The following is a 21,208-nucleotide window of genomic DNA, read 5'->3' as shown; positions in this document are numbered from 1 at the left end:
CCAATCTTATGGTAAAAACATGTAGACGTCCTATGCGGTGTACTGCATGATAAGTTGGATGTCGGGCGTGCAGATGATGCTGGTGGGGCTGATGAGAGATTCACAATGTGAGATGTGCTGCTGTGTCAGAGCGTGCACTCAAGGACGTGGCCGTGGTCCAAGCGTAGGACGTTTGCAAGCTAAACGATGTTTTGACCATGTGTCTACGCATTAAACACGTGTCTGGCAGTCGCATGAAATAATGCAAACAGGATGACATGTTACAAAATATCATGTGCACTGAATTTAGATTGTGTTATACAAATAATTAGCCTTGCTTTTCTTGTTTAATTTCCTGTCAACTCAAGGGTAACTTGATTTAAACGGCACTCACTCGTCACGTACCCAGAGGTTCACATGCTAAAAGATTCCCTAATGTTTTGCAGTCACTGGGCCTAAATTGCATTTGCCACTTGAGTTTCAACATCTAAACAAAATCTAATGTTGGATGGACACTGTTTTCTGTATCAAATTCGATGTTGTTTGCCCACCCACTCAATGTAATTATCTCTTGAGATATTTGTGTTACCGGACACAATGCGATCATTCATACAAGTAATCAGGGTCGAGTCGCAGCGCAATGTCAATGTGGCTTGTCTACATTAAATCCTTGATGGAAAAGTGTGGGAGTGAGGGAACAGACAAAAAAAATCCAATTATTCGTGCATAATAACAATCGGTCCGTATATACGCGCGTAGCCATATATAACCCAGCCCTCCCGATGTCTCTCCTACATCTAAGTGCCAATTACGGAACAGTCGGCGGACATCCGCTTAAGCCGGGCCCCTTTCTGCAAGACCCATTAGTAGCCGCACCGAGCATGATGTGCTGTTAGGTCGAACACTACAACTACGACTGCTCTAGTGCACGAGCTCACAATGCATGCACGCGATCAGATCAGGTTACCAAAGTAGATGGCACGCTGTTCCCTTGCAACATCATTAATGCAAGGGTGGGGATTTTCCTTAAGCTCTGCGTGTCTAGCACAATGCGGTCGTATCGCTGTCCTCTGCTGGAATGCAGCAGTGTTACCTGAGAAAAGCCTGAGCGCCGCGGGAAGGCAGGGTGGGGAGAGATGCATAAATGATTTGGAACGTTTACAAAGTAAAAAAAGCAATAGATCAGCGCTGTAATCGTATATCTGTATGTAAATGCGTTGGCAATGTGATTGTTAAATATTTGCTTTGGCAAAGAAGCTCATTTTATTAAAAATTGAAATACCCAATTGAAGGTCCCGAAAGGACACGAGAGAAAGAGAGAGAGAGTGAGGTAGTGCAAGAAAGGCAGGCTCCTGTGAAGTACCTCTTGTTGTTAATAATTGATTCTTTTAAAAAGACTGTGTGGATTAATTGGTGGTAAGCGGTGATCCTGGCACACACACACACACCTCTGGGAGTCTCTCTGCAGCTGGTTTCCAGTAACGCACGCTCAACGTTTGGCCGAGAGAGCAGTGCTCCACTTCTAGAGATGCATTTGAAATCGAAACCTACTCGAGCAACGTCTGCAGTCTGCAGGGACTTCGCTCTAAAGCAATGGAAAATACACACCTTTCCGGATCAGCCTGCGCACTTTTGTTCCTTTACCAGAGGCCGCAACCTGCCCTGTTCATTTTAACGACAAACATGATTTTGTTTGACTTTACAAACTTAATATGTCCTTGGAGCTTGCAGTATTTTATAAGATAATGAATCCCATTGTGTCCCATTAGGATTTTGACTTATACAAAAACCTGACATCCATACCATGCACAACTGCCCATGACGTGACCTTATCCACATATTGGATTATTTCCCAAGTCAATGTTTAACACAAACCAGTACCACGATGGAAACAGTGAGGTATTTACAACAGACACTGAGCATGGATTTAAAAAGAGACGCACTGATGACAAAGACCAGAGCCAATTTGACCAGATAACATCTGTGGAGACCAGAGGAAGCTTTTCCTTTAGTGAAAAAAGAGCTGCTGCCTGCGAGAACTCTTGAATTTGAAGATCCTCTCTCCTATTATGCTAAAACCTGCTCTGGAGACGTGATTTGCCTTAAGGTAACACAGGGTCCTTCTTATAATCAACACCAGCTCCCTGTCCTCCATTAGAAGCTTTAATGACACATATATATATATATTCTGAAATGATCTGTTCGCAGAGCCGAGCTAAAAAAAAGTTTAAAAACCAGAGAAAACCAAATAGACTGTCAGTTCATGCTGCAAGATGACAGAATATCAAGCTGGTGTGACAGAAAATCAAGTCAAACATCACACTGTGGGGTTTATAAAGTTTTAAAAAGCTGTATGAAATTCAGAGCGCATGCCCAAACAGACCTAATTGCTGTCATTTGTGTGCACAGTGTGTGAACAGCACTTTTGTTGGCTATAAATGGATGTAATCTATACAGTGTACAGACAGTATGTGTGTGTGTGGTTGCGTGTGTGTGTGTGCGTGTGTTCTTCTTCTTATCTTTTCATCTCTGGCTCTCATGTGCCTTTGTGCCATGTTAATCTGTAGATCTGGACTTGCCCACCCTGCTGAATTATGCAAACACAGCTCAGTTCAGGCACAAGGAGTTTAAGCAGGCTGACAGAGGGGGAGAGAGACAGGTTATGGTCTCTTTTTAAGAAAGAAAGACAGTGTATGTTCTCTCTGTGGCTGTCTGTCTCATATCTAACTGTATGTATGTCTGTCTGTCTGCCTATTCGTCTAAAAAAATGACTGTACACCAAAAAAAAATTGTTGATCAAATGTCTGCTTGTATCTTTATTTATCCATACAGATTTCTGTCTGTCTGTCTGTCTGTCTGTCTAATACATGATTATGGCAATATCTATCATTTCTGTCTGTCTGTCTGTCTGTCTGTCTATCGGTCGATCTGTCGGCCTGTGTGTCGGTTGGTCTGTCTGTTGTTTAATGTCTGTCTGTCTTCTATATTGTATAATATCCATATATCTGTCTGTCTGTCTGTCTATCTTTCGATCTGTCGGTCTGTGTGTCGGTTGGTCTGTCTGCTGTATAATGTCTGTCTTCCTGTCTGTCTGTCTGTCTTCTATATTGTATAATATCTATCTATCTATCATCTATCTATCATCTATCTATCATCTATCCATCCATCCATCCATCCATCTATCCATCTATTGTAGGGGTCACCAAACTTTTTTCTCTGGGGGCCACATTATCGTTCCTGACTGTTATAGGGGGCCGGGTCAGCTATATAACATAGAATTGTATGACCCAGACCAAAAAGTCCACCAGCAGCCTGGTTTACCAAAGGAGTTTGGCAAAGGAATACATTATTTTGTGCATCCAGTACGCCTTTAATCCCTCGAATGCGGTCTTCTCTTGCTTGCCCTCGCTAGCTAGCATACTCTTTGTGGCGGGTTTCATGATGACAACACAGATTATATTCATTGAAAACTGCCACACTTTCTTTACATATAATACAAACTGCACAGTCCTTACACTGAACAAAAAAATTATCATTGGTCCACTGTTGTTTTAAAACTCTGCACTCTCTTATCAACTTTTTTGTTTAATGCTAGCTATTTTGCTGTCCTAAACACTGCCAGTTCGGTGACAGTTATCTGCACGTGCGTTGTCTGTTACTGCTTTATCACGAGCATGTCGGATGACGAAAATTTGGCAAATACAGTAAATTTAATAACTAAATATTTTTATCTTAAAAAAATCAACACAACACCAGATGTGAACATGTTATTACTTTCCAAAGAACAATTACAAAAATAAAATTGCCTTACATGGCCGGTTCAAGTAGTGGGGGGCAGATGGGCTGGGGGGCCGGTCAAAGGGGGGTGGCGGGCCTGAGTCGGCCCGCGGGCCTTAGTTTGGTGACCCATAATCTATTGTATAATGTCTATCGATCAATTTGTCTGTCAGTCTGTCCATCTGTCTGCCGGTCTGTGTCTTGGCCTGTTTGTCGGTCTACAGGGGTCCTACACCTTAGTTAAATTCATATTCAAGGACCTTTCAAGGACTTTCCAGATCCAATACCCTCAAATTGAAGGACTAAATGTGAGGAAACATTTCAAGTGAGAGCAAGGTTACATCGTGTTACCTTTTAAGATACATTGTTACAGTTCCCTTTTGAGGGAACTCGCGCTGCGTCACTGCGGTGACACTTTGGGGACGCCTCCAGCGGTAAGTGCGTCTGAATGTGTATATCAAATTCAACCAATGGTGAGGCTTAACGACAAAGACAGGGTGACGTGGGAGTCAGGAAGTATATTGCTATCTAAGTATATTGCCAAAGACGCGGGAAGTATGGCAAGGGAGACACAGCGCCTTGTTCCCTTCTCAGGGAACAACAGTTACATAGGTAACCCGAGATGTTTTAATGTGTCACACACAACTATGCAAAAAGCATTTTGGTATGAATCAACATTTGCATACAGAAGATACAAGCATTTAAAACGAACAGCTCAGCACGTGTGCTTAAAAAGTCTAGCATTTGTATGATATTATCCTACACTACACACGGAATAATATGGATATTTTTTCCAGAAAACTTCTTGCATAAATAAATTCAAGCACTTTCAATGACCTGTATCTATGTATGTATATTTTCAAAAACTTTCCAGTGCCTTGAATTTTTTCCCCTGGATTCACAAAATTGCAAGGATTTCAAGGACCCGTGGGAATCCTGGATCTATCTATATGTTCGTTTATCTATATGTCCATCTATCTATATGTCCGTCTGTCTGTCTATCTATCTGTATCTATTTGTATCTATATGTCTGTCTATCAACTAACTGACCTAGTAGAAATTCACATGATGCTAAAAAAATATCCGTACACTTTTGAACAGCAGCTAATATACAGTACAAAGCACCTCGCCATTTTATTAAACAGCTTAATATATACCGTTTAATTCCCTTGTATCATCAGACCATTCTTCATAAACCTACAGCTCTTTTCATGTCCATTGCCGTTCTGTTTATTGCCAAGATGAAGTTGCAGTCACTTGTGTGCATTCATCCAGCAGACCATCTGCAGAGCTCTCTTCTTTGAGAGGCTTGTGTGTCAGAGAGGAGAGGACAGTAAGAGAGCCGAGCCATTAGTGTGTGTGTGACTAGAGATATGAGATGCTCGTCTTAGACAGTGACAGGCTCATTAGTAAGGCTAGGGTGTACAGAATCTGTGCGTGTATGTGTGTCTCGGTCTGCGAGTGTGTTTGCGTATGCGGTTGCAGTTTAATTAGGTTCGGACAGTTAGAGTGACTGTGACCCAAAACTCTCTCCGACCTCGCATTCTGACCTGCCTGCTGGCGCCCGCGAGTTCAATCCAAATCCCACAAACACACACTTTCTCACGGAGACATGCAAACGTGGAAGCTGAACCTTCCTTCATGAATGTCAATACGTGCCCTAATTGGCTCGTGTGGGCTTCCCTGTTTTCCTTAAACAAATGTTGGCCATTAAGCCGTGAGTGAGATATTAGTGCGACGCTGGTGTGCACTGCAACACGCATTTTCTTATGGAATGTGTCCGCGAAGCCATTAGCACGCCGTCCCTGACCTGCCCCGTGTCCCCTCTCGTCTTACACCTATTTGTCAAACCGCCCACCATTTCTTGCAGAAATAACAACACCACTATCAGCGTTTGTGACTTGTGTGTGAGCGTTTAAGCTCATTTTTTTGAAGTGGAAGACAGCTTGAAGGAGAACCAAGCTGATGGAAGATAGATAGATAGACCGTGGCAGAATATAGATGCGTTGGAAAGTTTAAAAGACGTTTTAAAGTTTAACATCCCCCCAAAAGGCCCATCCGCTTTCTGGCTACCGCGGAGCGAGATGAAAGCGCTTGCTCTCCTACAAAAGCTATTTTTTGTGCCGAGAACCACTTTAGCCAGCTAAATGCATCTCTTTACTGCGGCAAGCTTGGGGAAATACAATCTGGGTGCAAAGGGAAGAGTCTAGGCCAGCATATCAAACATAGGCACGTTAGCTCAATAGGACGTGGAGGGTAAAACCCTGGCACACTGTGGGCAATATACGCCCTTGGGAACCATTGTTATTGAGACATACATGCACAGAAAACATGGAAATGTTTCACACGCAGGCCTTAGATGATGTGAATACCGTGCTAAGGCTGAGACCTGGCCACAGTCGAGCGGGTTGTGCACACAAAGGAACTTAATCATTCATAACGCCAGCGAAGGTAATGAAATATGCAGCACATGAATGCGGCAAGCGGCAAAGTGCTCCTGCGCTGCCTAAACTTTTAAGACGACACAGCAAACCAAATGCACATAACTACTGTTTGCCTGAAGGATGATGCCAAAATGTTTGAAGCATCTGTGGGGTGAAATCTGTCCCTTATACTTCCTGACTTCTGTACGTCTCTACTCATTTCCTCTCTGGCCTTTTAAACTTGCTTTTTCAGTAAACTTTTCACTTTAGTAACAGAGCCATTGAGAGTGGAGACAGGAAATGATATGGAGATAAGGGAGGGGCTTTACAGGAAATAAAAATCACAAATGATAATTCTGTATCCTCTCTATTGTTTCTCCTACAGCAATTAGATGAAATGGAGATCAGAGAGGCAATTGTGCTCGTGTCTACAGACAGCACATCTCAAACTAGGATGAAAAAATATTTCCAATTGCAATATTATCCATTATTTTTTATTATTAATTAATTTGATCATTAAAGTGCCGTTGATACAATATTCCTTCCTTAAAGGAGTCCTGGTCAAGATGGCAGCACAAGCAATTTAATTAAAAACATCAGCACATTAATACATACTGTACAGGGCTATGCTAAAATGTCATATATAAAATCAAATATTATTATTATTTTACATCATGGCAACAATTGTCTCACTTGTGTTTATCATTTAAAAAAAATAAGAAGAAAAATAAATAAATAAAATACATATAAAAAATCAAATGAAAATAAATAAATAAACTCTTTTTTTATAATTTGCTTGCTTTGATCAGAATGTTAAATTACAATATATTTTCGCCTTATTGTAATTGTATGTTAATGCAGAAAATAACAAAAACAAAACAAAAACTTGTGTTTATCATTTCCTCTAGGGTTGCAACAACTAATTAAATAACTGATAATATTCAATAATAAAAATACTACTGTTTATCAAATGTCATTATCGATTAGTTTGGTCTGTGATGTTACAGTGAAAAAAAATATTCATTTAAATATTCATTCAATTTACTACATTTTTTTAAGGTAAGTGGTTGCAATCAATTAATTTAAGCTTTATTTAACCTTCTAAGACCCAAGCTTTGGTTTGTCTTTTTTCAGATTTCTTCCAGCTTTTATTAGGAAGAACCAATAAATATAATAACCAAATATATTTCATAGAACATGCAGCAGTGTTATTGTCCACGTTTGTTTACAACAGGTTCCAGTTACACAGAATTAAGAATTATGGTGCAAATAACAACAAAAAATGTGATGTCCACATATGTGGACATCCAGGTCTTAGGTTAAACAAAAAAATTAGAAATTCAAAACAAAAAACTTTTGTTTAAATCTAGCTTAAATAAATTGATTGCAACCACTTACCTTAGAAAAAAAAATTGTAAATTGAATTAATATTTTTTTTCCAGTGTACATGCACACTGCCCGACCACAACAGCACAAGCTCCTTTCATAATTTACTCAGCCAAGATGTTTATGTTTTCTATTTTAAGTTGAGAATAAATTTAGTTTTTTGAGGAAAACATTCCAAGATTTTTCTAAATTTACTAGATTTTAAGTTTCAATGCAGTTTAAAATTGCAGTATGGGGGCGTGCACATCAAATTTGATTTAAGCTTTTACGCTTGCGGTTGGCGCATGTTTTCAATTGTTTCCAATGGAAGCTCTGCGTTTTTCAAATAAGCCAGCAGGTAACGTTTTTTTCCGCTCTGAAAGCCGGCGCTCGGCAGTTTTTCTGAGCTCAGCTCTGAGCGCCTAGAGTTGAAAGAGATTCAACTTTGGTTGAAAAGCTCCGCTCGTCAATGTCAGTTTTCACTGCCACCCATCAACATAGCTTAAAAGGGCTCTAAACAATCCCAAACAAGGCATAAGGGTCTTATCGAGGGAAAAAATCATAATTTTCACAAAAAAGTACATACTATTAAATATTACATAATTACGTCTAAAAATCAAGCCTCAAGCTGTGTTTACAAGTGGAGAAAGAGGACCGTTCCGACGAACGAAAATCAGAATGCGAGGCAAATAGTATGTCTTAATTCATAGTATTCGAAAAACAGTAGGCGAAAAAGTACCGGAATTACCCACTACTTCCGGCAATTTTAAATGTGCTTTTTAAGTGACACTTTACTGTGCAGTGCACGCTATCTAAGAAATACAGTGAAAATAAGTGAATGTAATAAAAATACTGGTGGCTCTTAAGGGTTTTAAGATACCAAAGAAATTTATTCTTTGTGATTTAAAGGGATAGTTCGGCCAAAAATGATAATAAACCCATGATTTACTCACCCCCAAGCTGTCCGAGATGCATATGTCCATCGTTTTTCAGACAAACACATTTTCAGTTCTTTTAAAATATGTTTTAGATATTTCAGTTAATCAATGCAAAGTTACAGGGTCCACGTCCTTCAAGTCCAAAAAATGTGCATCCATCCTTCACAAAATAAATCCAAATGGCTCCAGGATGATAAACAAATGCCTTCTGAGCATAATCTGCGACGTTTTGTTGTAGAAATATCCACATTTAAAACTTTATAAACGAAAATAACTAGCTTCCGGTAACGCCGCCATCTTAGACTCTTCTGTATTCAGGAGAAAGTATCGGGGTAGTGTAGGCACTTTTTTTGTGACGTATGACAAATTCGGAGGGCGGGGCACAGAGCAGCAGCACAGAACCCTCCAAAAACTGCGTATCCTCTCATCTTGAATGCCGACGTGACTAAGATAGTGCCGTTCCCAGAAGCTAGTTATTTTTGTTTATAAAGTTGTACATTTGGATATTTTTACAACAACATTGTGCATACCCTGTAACTTTACATTTGATTAACTGAAAGATCTAAAACATTTTCTAAAATAACTGAAAATGTGTTCGTCTGAAAAATGATGGACATGTGCATCTCGGACAGATTGGGGGTGAGTAAAATGTGGGTTTAATATAATTTTTGGCCGAACTATCACTTTAATTGTACTTGTTAATGCATTCGAAATTATATACTTTTCGGGTCACAGGACAATGAAAACACGGCGGATGCAGTATGACCGAAAAGTATTCATATTTCACTCACACATAAAACTGAGGAGGTAATTTAAACATAACTATGAAACCTAACTACATAAACAACCTCTAAGCAATAAAAATACTTTCAAAGACAAGATCATGGAAATGATGCTCACCAGACTTGAACTCACATTGGCCACAATGCCACCACCAGTGCAAAACATGCCAGACCACATGCATAAACCACTTTGGTGGTTGAACTTTCATTCCATATTTCTGTGTACATTTCTCCCAGTGATTTTAGAGAGCTTTACAAGTTGCAATCGAGGGTGCTGTTGTGTGAAAGATAGCTCGGCTAATAAGTCCAGGCTGGCCTTCTTCATCACCTCACACCTCCAGCAGCCACGCGCTCAAGTGAACTGAACCATCAACAGCCAACTCTTGCCTTCAAGGATGCTATGACTAACAAGCACAGCTGTTCACTGAATCTACCACCAACCAGCTAACTAAAACAAGAAATATTACAGACAAACCTAATGAGCAATTGAAAGCCCTGCTGAAACATTTCAATTATTACAACACATTTATTTTTGTAAAAAATAAGAGGAGGGAATTAACTAAGAATAAATTGTACTCAAAGATAACGTTGCTTATTTGTATATGCAAAAAAAATGCACCCAATACACTTAAATAATTATGCAAATGAAGTAACAACTACTGAACGCAATTCAAACACCACAATTTTCCATCATGCAAATGGCTCTAACTTTTGTGATTTGCCTAATTTGCATTGAAAGCAAGCATGCACTAAAAATAATAACAGTATGTCTGTTTAAACTGGATTGCGGAGATGAAGCTTGTTTATGTGTGCTTAAATACATATTTGCACTGTTAAAGTTCCCGTAACCGTTCACTAAATTCACTGTATTTGCTTTACCAGCAGCTGTGATTCACCTGGATGTTCAAAGACGTCTTATGACCTCAGATCCCGTATTTAGACAGTAAGTTTGGAAAAGGGGCACATGGCACATTTGAGTGTCATTGCGAGCTCTGGATTTAGCCCTGAGGCTGGGGATATGTTTGGACAAGTCTTTGAGTGTCTGCCGCACAAATTATCTCGATAAAAGCACATGGGGCGAGCAAATTAATTCAAGCGAAACCCAACAAAAGCACTGTTTACATGAGTTAATCCCAGGCAGTGTGCTAACCACCATGCCAACCCCAAGCAGCCTCTGCAGGCGTGAGGAACTCTTTACTGAATCATCATCATCCGCTCCCTAGGCATTTTAGTGACCCCAAAGTGTCTTTATCCAACTGGGAAAGCGAAGGCAAGCAAAAGTCCTTTCAGATGGCATCTTTACGGTCTTCAGTGGCTTGAAAACAGGGCCTTTCCTAAAGCGGTCTATAATGTTTCTTTTTGGGTCCTGTTTCTGAGCCTGACCGTGGAGAATTGGATACAGTTATGGTGTGTTAGAATCATTGTAGCTGTATCTTATTATGCAAGGCTCTCCTGACACTAAAAAAGATGTGTGTGCGCACGGCCGAGCCCTTGTGTGTACTTTTCTTGTAGCTTAAAAGGTTGGAGATGAGGAAGAGTGGGCAGGGTCAGTGGAATCCTTGAGGAGCATCCTCGAGGATTTATGACACCTACAACTCGCCTACACTGTCCTTGGCTTCGACCGGGTTGCTTTCAAGAGGAAACGGTCTCTAGATGAAAAACCTTTGGGTGGGGGGGAGGGTGTTAGGGGTTGGAGATGATGACAGGATCGTCTCAAAGCCAATACGTTTTCAAAGGAGGAGAACGGTCCAACATCCCTCCTTTCTTTCTTGAAATTGAGTGGTTAGCACTTCCAATGGCGTTTTGCAGTTCTGGTTTGCGCACAGGCTCTTTATCTCGTATGTGTGAAATTATCATATAAGCAACTTTTCCAACTTCTAATTACGACTCAGAGCTCATTAAACCACGAGTTATACACACACACACACACACACAATCCCTCATACATAATCTTTTATATCTAGATGATTGATCTTTCCTAAAATCCCCAAGAAAACACCACACTTTCCCAGAAGCCACTACAGATCTTTATTTGTAGCTAAACGTGCTTTCTAAATATCACTCAGCCTCTAACTAAAACCATGCTCCACACTTATCCCTGAGATTCACTGACTGCTGAACGGAAAGCCCGGCAGCGACAGCGCCAGTAAGGAAAAGGACGGACATGGACAGTAAAACGTCGATGAGTTGTCGTAGCCTCCGTGATTTTGGCTCATTCCTCCTCATCCATTTATCCCTGAACACAGGCTTTGTCGAGCACTTACGCCAGTGGCCTAAAAGCAAGCTGTGTGTAAAAAGAATAGCAGGGCCCTTAAAAGGGGAGAATCCATCAGGCTGGGGTTGTTACAAAGCTGTCCTCTATTAAAAATGCAGCAAGGCCATTACCTCAGGACCAGAGCCTTTCTCCTCTGCCTCTCTCAAACCCACAGAAACCAACTAGTCAGATCAGAGCTCCCCATTATAGTTTGGACCACACGCTAGTGATGGTCATAGATAAATACTGGAAGTGCTTGCTTTTCTACAGGAAAGTTAAAATGACGGCAGAATTATGAGTTAATGGGATGTGGAGAAAGATATTACATCAATAATTCAACTATAAATTATTATGTTAGTAAGGATATAGTTCATAATCTACAATCTAAAAAAATGTTGGGTTATTTTCATTGGGGTGATCTCGACGAGATCTCATGCAACGAGATTAAATATGTCTAACAAGATTTCTCGTGAACAGAACCTTTAGTGCGTGCATTATATTCTGGCTTTCACTGCGTTTGATTTTTTGTTTGTGTTTCCAATAAAGGTTCGCTTGCAAACTCATAAAGTCTGAGACACGTTGTGTTTGTCTGTTGATCAGTGTCAGATGTGAAGTGTCTCAACAGATTTTACATGATTTAATGTTTGCATGTTCTTCTTAAGAATGACAGTGGCTGTATCATTTCTATTGTAAAGAATTGGACAACTATTAAAGATTTAAATGTGTTTGGCTAAAAGCAAGTGTTTTTAATTTGAAAGTAAAGAGAACATTTGCACCCTCTGCACTTATTTGTTATAATACATAATGATGTTTTTATTAAATATGTTTTTGGTTAATAAAACCATGTGTTAACTTGGTTTTGATCATTTATTTGAACCAATTATTATTGAATCATCACTGTTACAGTACATGTTATTTTAAAGGTTATTGTTCACTTAGGCCTATTTTAATGAACAAAAAATAACAAATTACTTCATTATCAATTACCAAAATAATTCTAAGGGACAGTCCTCCTAGATTAGCTAAAACATTTCGCAATGATGTGATTTCAGTTTCCCATATACTGTATATGTTTTATCATTATAGAAAAGTGTAAAAAAGTATAAAAATCTTGTTTCATCTCGTTCTCGTGAAACCAATCCCATGTCTTGTCTCGTTTAATAAGTCTAACATCACACTGCTTTTATGCACATTTTTATCGCGTAAGAAACAAGTGATGGAAACATCAAATTTTGAATAAAAATCCCTTAATTCACAAAAACGTTTTTAAGCTTGCTTTTATACGAAAAAGAGTAAATGTGAATAATTGGAGATGGAAAACCATTACCCATGTGACTGATCAGTATCAGCTGATGTTGTCTTTCTCATATACTGTATGGGGCTCGACAACGTTGCAATGCCCTTGCGGCTAGTACTTGCATCAAAAATACTGCATTTCCTCTTCTGTGCACAGCATTCAGTTTGGCAATTACAAGCTGTACTTCTGCTAGTAAACTTATAACTTGCCAAATCGTAACTAAATGCAGTCCTGCCTCTATTTTCTAAGCATGCCTTGTTTTATTTACTGTTGGTTACTAGGTTACCAATACCACCGTCATTCGCTTAAACATCTTGACTGAAACACACCTAATTCGCACTTGTTTGTTTTTCTTTTTCTGCGAATTTTGAAAAGATTCGCTTCACGTTTCAATGGAAACCCAGTGTCTCATCACACCCATATTGTCAACCCAGCATTAGGTCAAAAAGGGACAAACCCAACCCATTGGGTTGTAATTTAACGCATGATGGGTTGTTTCAACCCAAAATTTTGAGTTGTTTATATAAATATGGACATTTTCTGGGATAATGTAACCCAACGGCTGGGTTTGAAAATAAACTAGCATTTTTTAGAATGTATTAAATAGCATTGAGATTGAATGGAGAGAGTTTGTACTGTGTAGGTCTCCTGTGTATGGTAAATGCTAGTTATGCCCTACCCAGTCTTACGAAATTACGTACCTATAGTCACATCTACATTTTTTTTTTATTCTTTTACGTGATACTGTAACAAATGTTTGGGTAAGGATGTCATTTTATGTAAATCTGACCCTAAACCAAAGCGACAATGGTAAGAAAATAGGACAAAACTGTTGAGTAACCAATACGTGACAATGACACATAAACAAAAAATGTGCGATAAAATCACGAAAAATCACGAAAAATTTGTGACAGTACAACGAAAAAGAATAAAAAATTACTTGACTATAGGTACGTAATTTCTTGAGACTGTGTCCCCTCCCTATGGACTTCGAGAAGAAACCTTAACAATATCACAAACGAAACGGTTTACAGAGATACTAAACTAAATCAAGACATTTTAATAAGAATGCAATGCAAACATTTCTTATTTGAATTAACTCACCAAGCTATATATACTGCATGTCATCATGTGTGTCATTTTGAGTTCAGAGCCTGAACTATCTTACAAATGCCTTTGTACAAGAACTAGCATATGGGTGACACAAACAGTTTTTTCTTAAGCTTTCTCAATAATGGTTTCGTGTCACTGAATGCGCATGAAAGCGATTGCACTATGATGCAAGAATTGAAAATCTAGAACACATTTCACCTTCAGAAAAGAAAATACTGAAGCACTACTACAGCTTTTTTGGTGCTTTGTATTTTTCCTTTTCATGTTCGTATCTAATTCAAAGCGGTTCGCCCCTGAAACGAGGACAATCTTGGGCATCAAATTTTATCCACCTATCGGGGGTACGTTTGCCAAGTATGTTCCTCTTTTCAGAGTGAACTCCACCCCTCTGAACAGATGGTGGGAAAGAATGCCCAGGACACAGTGGGAGAGAAAGAGGAAAAGGGAGGGAAAAGAAGAGGAAAAGACAGAAGAGAAGCAAACACTATATAAAAATATATAAAAACGTTTGTTGTATATATATCTTGCAAACTAAATTATGCATACATAACATATATGCATAACATCACATTTAACATAAAACAGTAAAGAGAAATATATTCTCTAATTTTTACAGAAGTACAACAAAAGTGATTTAGTTTTTGCAGCAACATCTTTAAACAAAATACGTTTTTGATGTAGACACACATTTGGAACAGAAGAATTACAGACAAGCATAATTTATCACTCTCTGCACCATGACATTCCCAACTCGGTTACATGCAGACACTTACAGCAAGTATTTTACAATGCGGGCTTTCCTGACGGAAGGGTTTACATGCATAATTCACACATGTGTACAATGCCTAGTTCACATTTCTGCGCATCTCATTATGGCTCGCCTCCAGAAGGACCTCTGTGGCCAAAAAAGCAACGCATTAGAGAGCAAACGACCTCACCAAATATTTGATTTTTCGAAACGGCATTATAGCCTAACATAATGTAATGCTATTACAACTAATGCTATTCTATTCTCTGAGGGAGGACGCTGTGCGGGCCAAGCGGTCAGTAGTCTAACAATATCTGATCAACTAAACAGCACTGCGTTTTTAAACAACATCAAGACGATTAAATATATTTTGGGCTGTGAAACGGCTGAGTGTGTTTGTGCAGTCTAATCCGTCCTTTCACCTGTTAAATGACATTGTTGGATTTAAATTCCCAAAATCAAATTGCTGTTGATACCTGAAAATTGCTCATCCATTACTAGGTTTAATTATTGAGATGAAGGTTGTTTGGAGGAGGAAAAATGGCAGCGTTTCAGCATTGTGGTAAAAAATAAGTGCCACTAGAGGAATATGAAGCATCCGGCTGGTAATTATCCACAAGCGGAGTAAATATCACAGTGTAATAATCCTAAATGACATTGAGAGCGGTTGAATATAATGAGGCACATATATGCACCGTTTCCCATAATGCAGCGGGACCGTCGCTGGCAAGCTGCATGTCACCTCGCTGCAACCCAGTTAGCGAGCGCTCCCGCTGAGAGGAGAGGTTTAAACGGCCGACTGGATGTTATTTCTGCTGTACATAAAGCTGACCCCACTGAGTGAAACCGTACACCTCACACGCACACACTTGCTCATATACCCAATCTCACAGCTTTGAATTTGAGTGCTTACTCTGGCTCTTTACCTCTCCACACACACACACACACACACACACACACACACAATGTAAAGCTTGGACTTGCCACTGATTGAATGGAAGACCGGTTCCCACTGGCCTCTGTTGACACAATACCAGAAGGGAATTACCTCCCTTAAATTTTATTTTATATCCCATGGTGTATGATTGCTGTCAAGGATATCTCAGCCCACACACTAACACACATATATCTGTCCATTCTCAAACCTGCGATCTCAGGGAGTGCCGCGATATCGCTAGCGTACAAATATCTGCATAAGACAGCTATAAATCCATCTATTACAGCGCAATGTGCAGTGATAGATTTATTGCTGCAACCATTACATAAAGCTGTAGATTTAGTTGGTAGAGCATTGCATTAGCAATGCAAATGTCTTGGGTTTGATTCCTACACTTCTGAAAAAATAGTCCCAAATTAAAGGGGCCTAATAGACCTTTTGCGAGTAGACGTCACAGTTACGTCACTGCAAGCTGCGCGCGCAATGTGGTGGCAGAAAAACTGGGAATTAATTTTACAATTCATTTTTGTAGTATACCGTTATCAAAGAAACCATTTGAAGATAAACGTAGGTGTTTATGGTTGCAATAAGCCCTTAAACTGACAGACTGGAGTGATGAAATCATTTGGAAATCTTTTAATAATTAGAATAAAAAATAATTAGGGAAGATGTCTGATGTTCTGTTGAATTCTGTTCCCTCTATGTGTTTCTTATAGCGATTTCATCACGTTACGTTTATAATTTATTTAGAAGGATTAAAGATTTGAATGAGTTCATAATATCAGTAATATCACCATTTATTCAATATTTTAATCCGGTTTCTATTACAAATTTTTACCTTATATCGTAGCCTATGTCTTCTTCTAAAATTATGATGTTTACATACTTAATAAATATATAAATATAGCACACACACACACATGATGTAAAGTGTTATTAATATATAAACAAGCCTATACAAATTAATTTGTATGTAAACATAATAGTTTTAGAGCAAACACGTAGGCTATAAATATAAGGAAAAAATAATAGAAAACAGGAAAATTATGAAATATTTAATAAATTATATTATATAGAATACATGGTAGTATTGCTCTTATATGTACTTCAGCGATTCATACTGTAAATATAATTGATTTATCAATAAAGAACAATACATATACATTACATAAATGCACACATATCAGTACCCAAACCATTTAAATATTTAATTTATCTAAAAAATAAACGTAACGTGGTGAAAACGCATAAGAAACATTACACTAAAGAGAGACATAGTGGAAACAGACCTTGACAGAACACCGGATCCATAAAAATCACAGTTTAACGCTAAAACACCTCACACCGCTATTGCGCCCTCCCCTTTTTGCTCCACCCACAAAAAACGTCATCTTGTTTGCAAACACGCAAAAGGTCCATTTACAGATATACATATGGTACCAATATGCAACTTTGAAGCACTAATATGAACTCCTAAGGTGAAAAGATATACCTTTTGAAAGTGTACCGCCCAAGTGACAGCTAGAGATTGTTTTTTTTCTAACAGTGTAGGGCAGTGGTTCTCAAACTTTTCGGTGTGAGCCCCCATTGTGTACAGTGGCCCCCACTCATGCCCCCCCCAAAGAAAATGAATGACATAAAACATTCTAAAACATAAAATTTGGATTAAACAAAACTTATTAAAATATACAATGTAGTGCTATTGGTTATTGCCATTAGTTGGTTTTCTGAGGTTTAACTGCACAGAATTTACAGTATGATAAATTTATGTCTTTTTTAAAATGTCCTAAAACTGGGCCCCCCTGGCACAATCTCAGGCCCCCAGTTTGAGAACGACTGGTGTTGGGAACACACAAACTGACAAACATTTATACTGTAGTTTGAAAGCAATGCAATCCGCTTTGGATGAAAACATCTGTCAAACGCTGGCTATACTTTTGCTGTATTGTGCTCTGATGTAAGCATCCATTGACCAATGAAAATTTCAGAGAGGCAAGTGTAGTTGAGAAATCCAATTTGCAGTAGTCGCAACTGATTTTAAACCGACTAGGCCCTTTTCACAACTTTAAAACAGATATTATGCATTCCTAATGTATCTGTCAAACGCTTCATTACAGCCTTGTCTAGTGTGGTATTTTTGCTCTTGATTCAGTGTAAAATCAGTCTTAAGCAAAAGAAAATGCTCTTTGACCCCGATCACACATGACTGCTTCCAAACAGCATTTCACTGCAAGGCCCGCTATTATATGCACCTATCCCACATTATAAACCGATGGATGAATTTCGCTTCGCGTTTCATTTTCTTTTGAACCCACTTCAACGCAAACACATTCACTTGTAATTGATACCAGAGTCTTTATATAATTTAACAGAATTGCCGAATCTCGACATCAACAGCTTACTGTAGCATCATAATTTCCCCTGCTTAACATTTGCCTCTGATTGAACTCACAGAGTTATTAGGGCAGAGAGAGAGGGGAAGTGAAAGAGTGTGAGAGAGAGACCGATAGAGAGGAAGAGAGAGAGAGGAAGGGCAGTGATTGTGTGTCAGCTGCCCTTCTTCCCCCCACATGATTGATTTCCCCCGGAGGAATGCCTCTTCTCGGAGAGCACGCTAGAATCAAGATTAATAACAGCCCATTTACATCCCCAATCACACACACACACGCAATCGCACTCACGCTGACCCATGCTCATGCGTGCTTACGCAAGGTCCCCATTCTTTACAGGCAAATCTGAAATGTGAAACTTAGGGCCAGCGCCAAAAAACCTTCTCCATCTACTTTAATAATCTGCAGATCAATAATTATTCCCAGACTGGGCCATCTACCCACAATGCTTAAGCATTACCCATAATGCTTCACTTTGGCGAAGATATCCACCAGATATCACCGACGTAAATTATTGTTGTGCTTCACTTTTGGTCGCAACAAGAGAGGATGAAAACATCATCTGCGGGACAGGCCCTCCCATCCCTCAGAGACACTGAAAAACTCATTAGACAGCGGAAGCGGGTGAGATCCAATTTGACTTGACCTTGAATGCAGGAGGTGTGTGTGTGCGCTTGTATTGATGTACAATATGGTGCCTGTTGCTAGTAGCAGATACAAAATAGCTTGATTAAAGCCCTTTATCTTTCTATATAGATTTTGGAGGTGAAGATTGACCAAGCACTCACTACAACTTAAAAGTGTAACACTTGAGAAGGCAGGAAAGCGAAAGGTCGTAAACACGTTCTTGATGGAGAGTGACTTGGCCGCTGCTGTATATCATGTGTCTTTTGGGAACGCTTGCATATTTGGCCAATGTTGTGCAAGCAAATGCTTCCAGTAAAGAGATTTTCCTTCTACACTAGTCAACTCCCTCATCTTGATATTGCTCGGTGTAAGTTGATCATGAAAATGCATCTTACCCTGTTTAATATCTTTCCCTTTGTTCTGACAGCCATTGCCCTGATCCAATCATAACCCTCCCTCACTTTCATTCACTCATGTAACACGAGTGCTGGCCTCTTATGGGGAGCGTTGCATAGAAACATTCATGAATCACAAGGGGAGGCCGAGATCGCCAGCTCCCCGATAGCATCTCGGCACTATCGATCACCGCGTGGTAATCAATTCTCCACGTCCGGGTGGTGTAGGGGCTTTGAGAGATGGATGCAATTATTCAACTCCCTCCACCACAGGCTACACAGCTGAGAGAACAAAATCTCAGGATCATGAGTTTGCGTGTGGGTGCGTGCTTGCAAAGCATGCACCTTACACCTCTACTGTTGAGTGTCAAGTACCAAGTCATGTGGTTTGGGTGTCGAAAGGGTGCGAATGAGGGGAAGCACGTGAAAGAAAATCAGAACATCACCAAGCCCTTAACTCAACAATCAAAGTGTCTTACCTTAGTCTGAAGGTAGTGGGGGTAATAGTAAGTGTACTGGGGGTACATTGGTTGCTGTTCCAAGCGTTTGCCCATGTAGCTGGAATCTTTCTGGCTGTAGCTGGATACGGAGACTCGCGTGGGATCCAACAACTCAAAAAGCCTCTCCTCCTGGTTCAGCAGCTGGAGGCTAGATCCGTGTGAGGGATGGTGCCAAAGGAGAATGGAGAGAGAGAGAGAATGGGACTATACGGACACCGGCGCGCGTCTGTGCCGTGCCTCTCCTCTCACGCAGTCTTCCGAGGAAGGAGAGTAAGAGGTGATGGAAGGAGAACGGAGGGATAGCAGCGGAGGTGTACACGAACAGAGAAGGAGCAGCACAGGAGAGAGGAGAGGAAGGAGGAGGGAGGTGAGGGAAAAGGAGGGGGGCACTCTGGCGATCACTTCTCTGGAAAGCCGGCTTCTGGTCTCCTGCTCATGCCCTGACTTTGTCTCTCTATCTCTCTTTCTCTCTTTACTCACTTGCTCTCTGACAGTCGGCACAGCGTCAGTTCCCAAAGGAGGTTGTCAGATATCCCAGTTGCACACTTTGTTCCTGTCTGTCTGACGCACAAAGCAGCAATGTAGACAGTCGGCGGACTTGGATCTCGAGCCACACAGGAGACGGCACAAACTCCAGGCAGACTGCAGTATCCGAAAACTCCAGATGTGAGCGCAGTGCACGGCGCCGTTTTTCTCTGTGATGTTCTTCTCTCGTTCTGCCTCCCTTGTCTGCCCGCTTTGTGTGTGTGCGAGAGTGAATGTGAGTGTGTGTGCCTGTGTGAGAGTGTGTGAGTGAGTGTGTGTGCGCGCTGCCGGCTGCTCCACACTGTGGGTAAGATTGAAGGGATCAGCTCGGGCAGCGCCGTGTTCCTCCTCCTTCACAGCCTGGTGGGCGGGGCTGAAAGCCAGCTGCACCACTCCCAGGCAGGGGGAGTGTCTTAAACGGCCTATCTCTGCTTGTTCTCTTAAAAGAGCTGCTGCCCGCTGCACGGCTTCACTAGTGCAGAAGGGTATGACTTACTCCCTCTCACACACTAAGGGGGAAGGAACAAAGGCATCAAAGCAAGGAATCGAGGCCCCCTACTGGTCGACCAGAGACTCTCGCCTCACCTGTTTTCATTGTTTATACATTTCCAGACTTTTCATCCCAGCACTTTACTATTTTATTTCACAGAGTGTATTTTTAACTTCACTTTCCTCGATAAATAAAAAATGAATGACTGTGAGATGTCTCTTTGTGCTCTTGTCTGACACACGCTGGCAGTCTTGCGTTGGTTGATACACTGACATACTGACACACTGACATGCATACTTGTACATAATCCTAGCCATGAATCAGACACTAAGCTCATACATATACAAGTATCCAAAAATCAAGTTCAGAGGGCTAATAGAAAACAGATGCTTTATCCCACAAGCTCTGCAATAGTATGTGTGCAGTGGCCAATTATTTGCCACAGAGAAATTGTACCCAAAAAAAAAGGTAACTCAAAAATCACTCCATAACCAACCACAAAGCCTCTTTGTTTCAGGACAAACTTTGATCATTGTTTTGACATTACTGCATTCTGTTTTTTTCAGAGATACTCTGCTTTGTGCTTTTTAATGAAGTTGAGTTGCATATAGGCAGCGACAGTTTTAGGGTTGAACAAATTAGCACAAAAGGGAAGAATATTTAAAAGG

General features: G+C 40.2%; 1 protein-coding gene across 3 annotated transcripts in view; it reads right to left on the bottom strand.

Moving 5' to 3' along the window:
• The window catches only part of rbms3 (RNA binding motif, single stranded interacting protein), a 179,217-nt gene extending 158,706 nt beyond the window's left edge, over nucleotides 1–20,511 (bottom strand). Inside the window, exon 1 of one of the 3 annotated variants that reach the window (XM_065298561.2) lies at nucleotides 19,505–20,511. In XM_065298561.2, coding sequence (XP_065154633.1) covers nucleotides 19,505–19,579 — 75 coding nt within the window. In that variant the 5' untranslated portion in view covers nucleotides 19,580–20,511. The remainder of the gene's footprint in view (nucleotides 1–19,504) is intronic. The other 2 variants (XM_065298560.2, XM_065298559.2) reach the window with 2 other exon arrangements.
• Between the last annotated feature and the right edge of the window lie 697 nt (nucleotides 20,512–21,208).

The sequence above is a fragment of the Paramisgurnus dabryanus genome, chromosome 13, assembly GCF_030506205.2.
Source record: "Paramisgurnus dabryanus chromosome 13, PD_genome_1.1, whole genome shotgun sequence".
NCBI classification, from domain to species: Eukaryota; Metazoa; Chordata; class Actinopteri; order Cypriniformes; family Cobitidae; genus Paramisgurnus; species Paramisgurnus dabryanus.
The sequence above is the reverse complement of the archived record's forward strand: the minus strand, read 5'-3'. Positions and strand labels throughout refer to the sequence as shown.